At 37.3% G+C, this 11512-nt stretch overlaps 2 protein-coding genes across 2 annotated transcripts; one reads left to right on the top strand and one right to left on the bottom strand.

Moving 5' to 3' along the window:
* The first annotated feature begins 78 nt into the window (after positions 1-78).
* On the top strand, positions 79-4236 carry LOC106151595 (mitochondrial fission 1 protein-like). Its single transcript, XM_086997224.1, has 5 exons — positions 79-240; positions 1245-1377; positions 1752-1831; positions 2535-2640; positions 2913-4236. Exons 1-5 carry the CDS (start codon positions 196-198, stop codon positions 3002-3004), a joined length of 456 nt encoding a protein of 151 aa, XP_086853350.1. The 5' UTR covers positions 79-195; the 3' UTR covers positions 3005-4236.
* Positions 4237-6986: 2750 nt separating this feature from the next.
* Positions 6987-11312, bottom strand: LOC106151596 (sushi, von Willebrand factor type A, EGF and pentraxin domain-containing protein 1-like). The gene is made up of 4 exons (XM_013524937.2): positions 9434-11312; positions 7906-8151; positions 7450-7641; positions 6987-7009 (listed from the first exon to the last, which is right to left on the bottom strand). The coding sequence occupies exons 1-4, from the start codon at positions 11310-11312 to the stop codon at positions 6987-6989; spliced, it is 2340 nt and encodes a 779-aa protein (XP_013380391.2).
* Between the last annotated feature and the right edge of the window lie 200 nt (positions 11313-11512).

Genomic DNA, 11512 nt, shown 5'->3' with positions numbered 1-11512 from the left:
AAATGATTTGGGTGTGGAACAAAATATTGATTCTATCAGCAATTATTTAAAAAATACACACCAAATATTTTAAACACATCAAAATTTCACTGCATATTAAAACTTATATTTTTTAAAGTTCTTTTAGATCCAAAATCCAATTATATTAATTACGACGTAAAGTGTTCATAACCTTTACAGCCAAGATAAGCCAAAATGGAAGCGATGCTTGATGAGACAGTGTCGACGGAAGATTTAAAGGTATATTTATTTTTCACTTTTGACTTATTCTTGACAGTACAGATGCAGTTTTATGTCATTACATTGACAGTTTTAAATCTTCTCCGAATTTATGATTGAAACAATTTGTTATCTTTGCTGAAATAATGATATTTGATGTGCACGTCATATTACCCCATAGTGGGGATAAACACAATGTTAACGCTAGCTTACATATGGTGACTAACACGTCAGCTGTTTGTTGCCGCGTCAGTCGTATAAAAAGCGACAAAACATTCTTAAGAAAAATATGAAGTATCTGCATTTTTACTCTCTTGGGTGTTTGTGAAAAAGGTTTGAGATGGCGAATTCCGGATAATTAAATTAAGCTGCCCACTCCTCCCCTTAACCCACCAGAATATTCTCTTTAAATTGTGGATTTCATCATGCCATTTAATTTAATTCTTTAATGAAACAAAGAATAATGAAGATTGTACTATCCCAGCAGTCTGACTGCATGTTAATGTTGAATAAACACTATTAATTGACACAATCTTGGCTGTCACTCTGATTGTTTACTGCGGGTATTAATGATTTATATAAACCAGGTAACTTTAACTTAACCTAAAAATCACATACATGTAATTTGATGTAAAACAACTTTAGACTATCATACTATACTACGAGTCTACCATAATGCAAATAATAATGAAATAAGAAAATTAATTAAATATTTCAAAGGAATTTCATAAAATCACCACCAACCCCAATAGAGATGTGTAATTAAATAAAGTAAACTTGTGAAACGGAATCACGGAAAATAAATCATAAAAATCCAAACAGAATAGAAGCAGACATCAGATTAGACCCAAAATTGATACAGCTACCTTTAATTTTCCACATCACATTTTTTTTCAGTAAATCTGATGTATTAGATTCTCAGAATCAGGCCTACATGTATATGCCCCTGGCTTCAATGTTAGCTTTATCATTTAAAAACAAATCAAATGAAGTGCTGATTGTTAAAATTTTCTTTCATCTTTCAGAAATTTGAACAGAGGTACAATGAGCAGATGACAAGAGGCAGCGTGAGTCCAAAGACTCAGTTTGAATATGCTTGGTGCTTAGTGCGTAGTAAATATGCAAGGGATAATCAGAAAGGAATTATTCTCTTAGAAGGTAAAAATGTATGAGCAATAAAAATGTACATATGTTGTGTTGAAGAATACCATAGCATATCTTAGATTACTGCCTTGTTGAATTTATTAACTTTTCAAGCTGAATCTCTTTTTCCACATTAGGTAAAATAATTTTCCTCTTCTTTTCTTGATAGTAGAAAAATTTTGAAAATCATTCAATTGAAAAAGAAATATATTCAATAAAAGTTAATATTCACTATGATATTTGTCAGTTTTACTTCGAACAGCATTTAAACAACATCTATAGCTACTTCCAATACATATTTTACTTTTATTTGTTATTATCCTTTTTTAGTATGAAATATGTATAACTTTACTTTTTTCCATCAGTGTTATGCCAACTTTTATTTTCAGACCTATTTCATAAAACACATGATGAAACTGCAAAGAGAGATTATTTATATTACCTGGCTGTCGGGAACACACGTCTCAAAGTAAGTACAGCTCACAGGGTTTGTTCAACATCTACTACACCAAGCACAGCTGCAGAGCCAGTCCTTTGTATCCTGTGTCTGAATAGAAGGTGGCCTGATGTAGTTAATAGACTGGGTTAACATTGTTGGTTGGTAATAACAATGACCCCTTTTCCAGAGATTAGATCGATCTACTTTAGATTGACCTAACTCCCTGGGGGTTCACGCTAAATAGCTGTCAGCCGGGCGGACACGAAAGTTAATTACCCCCTTACAGCTTGTAGTAGGCTGGACGGACATTTAAGCCGGATTATCTGACAGTAATCTAGTGAGACTCCCCGCAGGGATAGATCGATCTAATAGCTCTGGGAATACAGCCAATCAATCAAATACCCCTGAAGTTGGGATATATGGCGTGGCCATTAAAACTCTGGCTGCTAATTTATTTTTTTAATGCAAAGTAAAAGTGCATGTGTCAGTTTATTTAACTCTAAGATTTGAATGACCTTATGGTCCTGTTTTTTTTTTTTTTTTTTTTTTTTTTTTTTTTTTTTTTTTTTTTTTTTTTGAGTGGATAAAATTTCTAAAGTTACATCAAATATTCTAATTGAAGATCAACTTAATTTGACTTTATTATTAGTGGAATTATTTCTTTTATTTCTAAAACTAATTGTAACAGTATTTTTTCTCTTTTCATTTTATTATTATTTCTTTCCTTCTCCAGGAATATGACAAAGCTCTCAAATATGTAAATGGCATCTTGCAAGTGCAACCTGGCAACCACCAGGCTGCTGAGCTGAAGAAAATTATAAAGAAAAAAATGGAGAAAGGTGAGGTGAACTCTCGAACTCTCTCTCTCTCTAATAGACAGAATATCTGAACACTTATGATAAGTCTTGATGGTAATTATGCTGTATACTTTCTTTAATTTAGAATTAGTATTTTGGTACAGATATGTGCACTATCATGTAATCCATTTTGTGAAAATGACCTGCAGTTTCATAAGCACCAATTTACGCATTAAATATGGTAAATCATAATATAACATGATCACATGTGCAAACAGTAAACAATAATCCTTTAGTTTTTGGCATTTCCACAGAGGGTCTGCTAGGAATGGCAATAGTTGGTGGAGCAGCTGCAGTGGCACTGGGAAGCATTATAGGACTGGGCGTGGCACTTACTAAGAAATAACTTGGAGATACTGTACAAAGACACCCATTGAGCAGAAGACCTGATTAAACAAAACTTTCATTTTCCTGGAAATTTCAACACTTCTCTTAAACACCAAAGTATGTTATCTCCAAAGCCATTTGCAAATTACAATCTATAAAATGTTGCCCAATTTTGATTTCCAAGCTACTAGATTGGTGAATTTCACTCACAGAATTTTAGAACTGGGAAAAGGTTAATTTTATAAATTGTAATTTTCTCAATGGAATTTAATGGAATTAGCATGTAAGCTCACTTGGTGATAATAAGGAGATGCATAAGATTTCCAGGAAATCTTTTTATAATTATCACTGTAATAATTATTAATATTTATCATTATTTTGCTTCCAAGGGGGTCTAATGCACGGTAGTCTATAAACAGAAAGTTGTGAGGCATACAAAGATCCTGACACTTTTAAACAACATAGAAATAACTAAAATATACCAAGTATCAGTTTTACACCGATACATCAAGAAAAGACTAAGAGGACATAACACTCTTATACCATTTAGAAAAACTAAGAGATATGCAGCATCGGTTTTATAAATGTACCCGAAAGAAATAGACTTAAATGTGGCTTACTAGCAAATAGTAAAGGATTCTTGTAAAATGACAGCCAGTAGAGAAATTATATACTTCAGAAAGTTGTGTAAAATATGGTTTTAAGATGGATTTATACAAGAGGACAGTTTCTTTGGTTTTCTTTTTGTTTATGTATTTGATCATTTTCATAATGTTTTCAGCGTAATTTATAAAGCTGCCTTGACTTAAACTTTTTGGCAAGAGTTTGTACTAAATATTGTTACAGAACTTAGTTTTTTGTGTTTATTGTAATTTAGAAACAGCTGTTTTCCAATAGTATCCACTTGTCAGTTTTATTTTGTATGGGTTTACCGGTTGAATTTTTGTGAAAATTGCTTTTAAGGTACGGATTAAGTTATTCATAAAAATTCCTCGTTTAAGCAGAATAAAAAAATGACCTGGCATAGTTAATGCTATTAAGAGACAGGATCTTTTTGTTCGAAAATTGCAGAGCAATTTCATTGATTTGATAAATGAAGCAAAAGAAGCCATTTTGCTTGCATTTGGTTACAAACACAGGTTATACCTATTTTGTTAAAGTATAATATTTTTTTATTTTTAAATTCATTGTTACAGTGCCATTATAATACAAAATGGTTATTGTGAAAAAATAAATGTTGCATGCATTTTACACACTCGTTTGTGATTTTGCTGTTAATGTGAAACGACAATTATTGGGCAAAATTGCTATTATATAAGCAGTCTCACCGAAACGGTCTAGAAATGATGAATAACCAATGGTGGTGATAGAAATGCACAGAATACTCTTGTCAGTTTTGATGCTTAATAATATTAATATTTATTTGAAGTCTAAAAGCCTTAAAAGTTCAGTAGATTTTACAATGATAAAATGCTAAAATACTGTAGTATAAAAACAAGCTGTAAAACCATTAAAGCTATGACATTAAAAAGTATACTTCAAATTACATTTTAAATAGTTTAAACTTCAACTATAAAATTTCTTTGAAAAAAAAAACCCAGCAATTTCTCCATTTTTAATCATACATCAGTGTTCTTGTGGTTATCCAAAAAAGTAAATAGCATGAGACTTCAGCCAAATCTTGAAAATGACAATTTGAGGAAAATAAAATCCCCGAAGAAGGCCCAGGGGCCGAAAGCTCGGATTGTATTTTACAAATGTAATATAGATCTTCAAAGGTGCATCAATATATAAACTTCTATATCCATTAAGATCTATACGGTGAATTAACATGAATCCTCAAATTTGAGGAAAACTAACCGCGCAGTATACTCTTTATTCTGAAAGTGACCACATGATGGCGACACAATCGCCAGAAAATAAGCAACTGTGAAAAAATTACATTTAATTAAAAGTTGACAACTTTGGCGCCCATGTTTTATTGTTCTCATGGGCATATATCTGTCAAGTACTGACATTGCGCAAGGCGTTAAAAAGTTCTCAAAATTCTCTGTACGTACCCCGGGGCAAAGTGGCCTGCTTGCCATTCCTGGTGCTGACGACCAGCAAGGGACGGCACAGTTATCCCACGTCCTGTCTTAGCTCTCTTTGCCTTGAAGCTCTGTCACGCCTAGCGTGAAGAAGTGCGTGTGATTACCACTATAAAAATCGATAACAGGCACAGCTTTGAGCGTATAAAATAACCCCTTTTCCATCGCATGAAAATGAACATAGTAGTACATTGTTCAGACTAGTAAAATTTAACATTAATAAAAATGAAAATTTATTCGATCAGAGTCGCGGGGCTTGGGAGCGCGACTAGTAATAAGTGTCAATAGAAGTTCATTTCTCTTATCTATTTTCTCTAATCTCTTTTCTTATCTTCTTTAATTATAGTGAAGTCTCAATAAAGATATGTCTGTCACGCCAAGTTAGGTATAAAATCAGGCTGCGACCTGGCAATAAAGAAGATAAGATAAGAAAAGAGATTCACGTTATATAAGAGATATAAACTTCTATTGACACTTATTACGAGTCGCGGGCTTAAAATTTAACATAAATAAAAATGAAAATTAATTCGATCAGAGTCGCGGGCTTGGACGCGCGACTCGTAATAAGTGTCAATAGAAGTTTATATCTCTTATCTAACGTTAATCTCTTTTCTTATCTTATCTTCTTTAATTATAGCGAAGTCTCAATAAAGATATAAGTCTGTCACGCCAAGTTAGGTATAAAATCAGGCTGCGACCTGGCAATAAAGGAGTGTTTGATTTTGGTAACTAAACGGTGGTGTTGCTTTACTCTTCTCTCCGGGCATAACCCAAGTCGGGAATCGCGTACCGTACCTAGAATCTTCCAGCGTAGGATTAGAGCCCCTAGCGTCTAGATTATACCCGCGGTATACACTGTATCTAAGAACCTAGTACAACACGTGTAAGAAACGAAAGAAATTGCTTTTGAACATGCTAAAACACTTTATCTTCGCTTACCCGATCTCGAACGTACAAAAACATTTGCCAACGTACTAGAGAAGTACATCTAATGACCACTTGCATTCGTCTGCGAATAGACAATTTATGTCTCCTTGATCTAAACCGACTTATAATAATACTTATAATAATATGATACACCTATTAAAAGAATAGAACAAAGTCAAGTTTAGAGTTGTAAGCTTAAGTGTTAAACCGTCGCCATAAATTAACGTTTGACTAGTAACGCCAAACTTCCCTTATCTCATACTTTAGTGCACTACGCTTAAAGTGTGACAGTACTCTCAGACAAAACAGCTCTTTTTATCAATTCCTGTCCCTTACATACCCCCGTGAACTGTCCTTGTCATATCATATTATTACACCAAAAACGAGGGACATATTAATTTTTGAAACCTCTCTTCTCTAGCAAAATCCTTTATCCGATCCGTTAGTGGATACACATTAAGCGCGCCACTGACTATCCCCTACTGACGTACGTACTCGACCGCCGTCTACGTGGTCCCTTAAAGCGTCGACAGAAGCGTTTTACGTTACGTAGTCCTTTTTGAGTTTGCTCAAGTAACGTCCGGGCGTCCAGTACAAATATAGTAATACTGATGCCAAGCAGGAGTCCTATGGCAAACGTGCTACAGGGAACCACGACGCTCAGACTCGCCTCTTTCGGTGTGGCGAAAAATTTTCGTTGACGTTGGGTGACGCTGGGAATGGAGGCTGAAGTGCAAGTGACAAACTGGTGTGAGACACGAGACAACGCACTCAAATAGGTTATGAATTTTCATGAAACATGAAATCCACTGCAAAATTTAATAGCATGTCTTAAACTAAAATCACCTTTACCAAAATCCTTACAAGGTCCCTTACTTAATATCAGATGACTGAAAGGAAATTAGCTCAATATCCTATAGGGCCCTTTGGAGCATAATTCTTAGACAAGAATCTTACAGAAGGTCCGATAGAATTGCTATACAGTCATGTAGGACTTCTATAGAGTCCTATAAGAAAAAATAGGTAAGGGCATCTTTTCCCTATATACCATTTCGTTTAAATATAATGTGAACACATAAACAAACGCAAGCAAGAGCTAGCACAATCAAGAGCGGGGAAAAAAAAACGCACACGTACCCAGTAAACATACAGTACATCCAGGATAATAAATATTATGAAAAATGATAAGATCCTGAATGTATGTTTATTGGGTACATTTGCTTTTGTGTTCCTGCATGTGTTTGTTCTTCTACTCCACAAATATCGCATACTTGCAATGTTCATGTAATTGCTAGTATTCATTTTGTTTCTCTATAGTAACTAATTAACTGTTTTTTGTTTTGTTTTTTTTTTTGGCAGGGTCGGAGGTGGAGACGTATAGATGTATCTCCTGGTGAAGGAGGGCACGTTGCCACTGTGCTCCCTGGATTCCCTGCTGTCCACCTACCTGTACATGTAGGAGGGAAGGCCGACCACACCCCTCTCTGAGTACACCTTGAGAACCGAGATCTCTTGCCGTCAGGGAGATAGGTGCCGTTAGGACAGCGGTACTCCACCGTGGAGTTGAACTCGTATTGATCTTGGGTTTGTCTTAGTAGAATAGCTGAACCGCTTTCAGGTGGAGGGGGGCATTGTACCGCTGTAGGACAAAGTGAAAATGTAAACAAAAACTGTCTCCAATAAAGAAATGAAACTGATTATTATGAGAGGAAACTAATTTATGTATTTATTTATTTAAAAATGCTCCTTCCCAAGCGATTTCATATCTAAGTATTTTGTACGAAATTAAAATTCCTTCATATTTCATGCAACGAGGAAATTGTTAAAATGATAAAAATGCTATTATTTTAAGTTTTTTTTTTCATCCATTTGTTGAAAATATAACCGATTTCCATGTGTGTACCTGTGCAAGGCGAGACAGTGTGCCAGTGACTGCACATGACGTGCCGTTCATAGGTCCTATTTTCCTGAAACCAGAAGCCCACATCGCACCGAAAGATGGCGACCCGGTCGGTAGGAGCAGTTCCAATGTCACTGTCCACCAAGGTACCTTTCGTATGCGGTATAATTGGCGGTTCGTCACATAATGAGACTGAGGCACTCGAAGTAAATGTAAACGTCACATCAGTGGATGGTCCTGTCGTTGATTCTGGAATTATAGCAATAAACCATGATTAGTACTATATCAAAGGCTCACAAATAAGGGGAGTTAGGCCCTAATGTAGGAACAATATTAATTCCCTTTCCTGGAAACTGTAGTTCATTTCCTTCATTACCTAAGTACCGCGGTATATCATATCCAAAATCAATAAAAAAAATACGATCGGAAAACCCCTTTGCGAGTTTTAAGTTTCTATATTATTATTTTTATTATTATTATTATTATTATTATTAGAGCCTGCACTGTTGCCATGGCAAAGAGACTGATGGATATATCTCTTGACGATAGCAATTTAAAGATGCATACAAAGTCAATTTTTTGTCACAAAAACCAACCAAATGCCAGCATATAGTTTCACGTAGTATAACTAAGAGAATAACCAAAAGGCATTGTTTAATTTTACCCGAAAATGATGTTTGAACGGATTTTTCTGCTGGCATTCTAAGCTGTATGTCAATGGGGCAGGAAAGTAGGTCACGAAAGTAGGTTAAATTTACAACCAAAAATTTAAAGAAAGGAGCAGTCTAAAGTTCTTTTATGGCTGATCGAGTTATCTATTCAGTTTATCCCTTGGCATGTCGAATATATTTGAGTCATATAAGAATCTAGTAGCAGTGGTTGACATGTGTTATTGGGAATCCACGCTCCACCGATGCTCAGTTCGTGTGTACCTTTAAAATACAAAGCTCAAAACAGGTTTTACATCGTTATTTTGTCTATAGAGATGATCTTTAGATCATCTAGAGATGATATTCTGTCTATAAATATCTAATTTTTCATTTCATTCTTTTGTTATATGGAGGCCTATTGAATATCGCATGCCTTTAATTTAAAGGATTCGGTACCAGTTTCTTCATGACAAATAGATAACACAGAACCATTTCAGTTGATCTTATAACCTCATATCATTTGCAGATATGTGTATTTTATATAATGACTGATGTTTTCTTATTTCAATCTTAATTCAAAGCTTTCAAACAAACCTATCATACATGTACATGTGTATTGATGAAGGTTTACAGCCAACAAAATAAAATGTTCATCATAGACATTTTATTGAAAAAAAGTACTTTTTCAGTAATGCTATCATTATTACAATGCATCATTGAAATCGGTATCATTTTGGCTTAAAAACTATTAAATCTGAACTGAAGCTTTTAAGAAAAATCACTGATAGGCCTAGGAATGTGAAGTAGTCAGTGATGTCATTAAATTGGCGTTAAGATAAAATGGTCACGGGTGCTCAGATAAAGGAACACCAGAATCTTACCTGAGCAAACCAAAGGGTCCCCTGACCAGTCGAGAGTCCATAGACAGGTGCGGTTCCAATCTCCACCAATTTTACCGTGCCCCTTAAGACACTCATAAGTTACCACAGTTCCTATTTCAAACACTGACGTCACATTGTAATGTGCGAAACTGTGTGTCGAATTAGCTCCTAGCTCTGGTAGGCCACATCCACCACACCTCATTGGATAGCCTGACCAGGTTAGATCAAACTGACAAGTGCGCATGTCGCTTCCATTCACTTTAACAAAGTTTTGGTCGCAGCTGTACGTGATGGTCTCATTTACACTATACATGTGCATTGGTTCTAACGCTGGACTGTAGGTGGCCCTGGTATCGGCATCATCTGGCGCACTGCACCCTGCGCACGTCGGCGTTCTCCCGGACCACGTGAGACTTTCCTGGCAATAGCGGGTCAGGTCTCCAAGTGTGTGCTGAAACCCTGCTTTGCAGGTGTAATTTACAGACTCCCCTATTCTGTATGTGTTCTTTTGTGGCATGATGACGGTCCTTCTTTTGTTGAACGGTGGTTTGCAACCGCCACATTGTAGAGGGGTTTCAGACCAAACTGCACGCTCCGCACAGTGAATGGTCTGATTGGTGGAGACAATGGGGCAAAATTCATTCTCATTATCATTTGACATATTGGTGCAAGAGCAATTTGGTCCCACAAAATCACTGCCCATTATGCAAGTTCGATTGCGGCTCCCATTTTTCGACAGGAATCCTTCTTGACAAGTGTACTTGACGACCTGACCCAATGGGTAATATGGGCCTTCGCTCAGAGAGTAAATGGAAAGATACCCGATTTCGGGCAAGGTGCACCCTCGGCATTCAGGGGCGACGCCAGACCACGTTAGGGAATCAAGGCATGTGCGGTTCATATCTCCACTGAAGAGGAAGAAGCCATCAGTGCAAGCATAGTGAGCAGTTTCACCTACTCCGAAAACCGATCCCAAAAGTGATGGCTTGGCAAGGGTTCCATTTTCTGGAGCATCGCACCCCTTACATGTTGGCGTTGTTCCATCCCAGTTAAGAGAAGGCATGCACGTGAGATTTAAATCCCCTTCCACCCAAACAAACCCATCAAGACACGTGTACTCCACTACGTATCCGATTTTGTAGTACGTGACGTTCAGGGCGCTGTACGTGGCCAATGTGGCATTCTCTGGGGGCGGACACCCGGCACATTGTAGTGAACCATTTCCGGTCCATTCTAAGTTAGAGCCACATGTTCGTGTTATTTCTCCCTGTATAGGAACATAAGAACCAATACAAGAGTAAGAGATGGTTTCATTTAATTGATATTCCTCTTTGACTGGTTCGTATAAACTAAGAGATTGTGTATCATTGGCGGGTGGCGAGCATCCGGAACAAGACAGCAGTGTCCCGGACCAAGTCCTGTCGGCTAGGCAGGTGCGAATGGTGTCTCCATCAATTGGCAATAGACCTGGCAGGCACTGATAAGAGACGGTGTCTCCAACGGCAAAAGGGTCGCCGTTATCGATGAGGTCGTGAATGGATTGGTTTCCATGCGGAGGGAAGGGACAGCCGCCACATCGAGGCTGCAAACCAGACCACGTCAAGTCGGTGAGACACGTGCGCGTGAGGTCGCCGGCCACGTGCACTAGTCGGCTGTTTGCGCATTCGTATGTCACTGTGTGGCCGACAGGGTAGGTGTATACAAACGACTGGTCTCTTACTAGAGTGGTGTAGTTTCTGTCAGAGATAGGGATTGGACAGCCACCACAAACAGGCTCTAATCCTGACCAATTGAATGCCCCCATACACGTGCGCTCTAGGTCACCCTCTACCAGCCCCTCTTCAGGCGATTCACAGGCATAGGCGACTGTAGTCCCCATATTGTATCTTGGGGAGAACTGATTGAAAGTGGCACGGTTGCCTGGTTGTGGAGGTAAACAACCTGGAATACAGAACTTTTCATTTCAGTGCCCTCCAGCAGGGTTCTCCTCAGGCATCTGTAGCTGCTACAAATTAAACGGGACGAATTTCGTCCAATTTTGTAACTTTTACAGGGGCACCTTCCCAATCCTATTTGGTT

This window comes from Lingula anatina, chromosome 10 (genome assembly GCF_051362555.1).
Source record: "Lingula anatina isolate TDL-2025a chromosome 10, LinAna3.0, whole genome shotgun sequence".
Taxonomy (NCBI): Eukaryota; Metazoa; Brachiopoda; class Lingulata; order Lingulida; family Lingulidae; genus Lingula; species Lingula anatina.
Note: the sequence above shows the minus strand (reverse complement) of the source record. Positions and strands in the feature narration are given on the sequence as shown.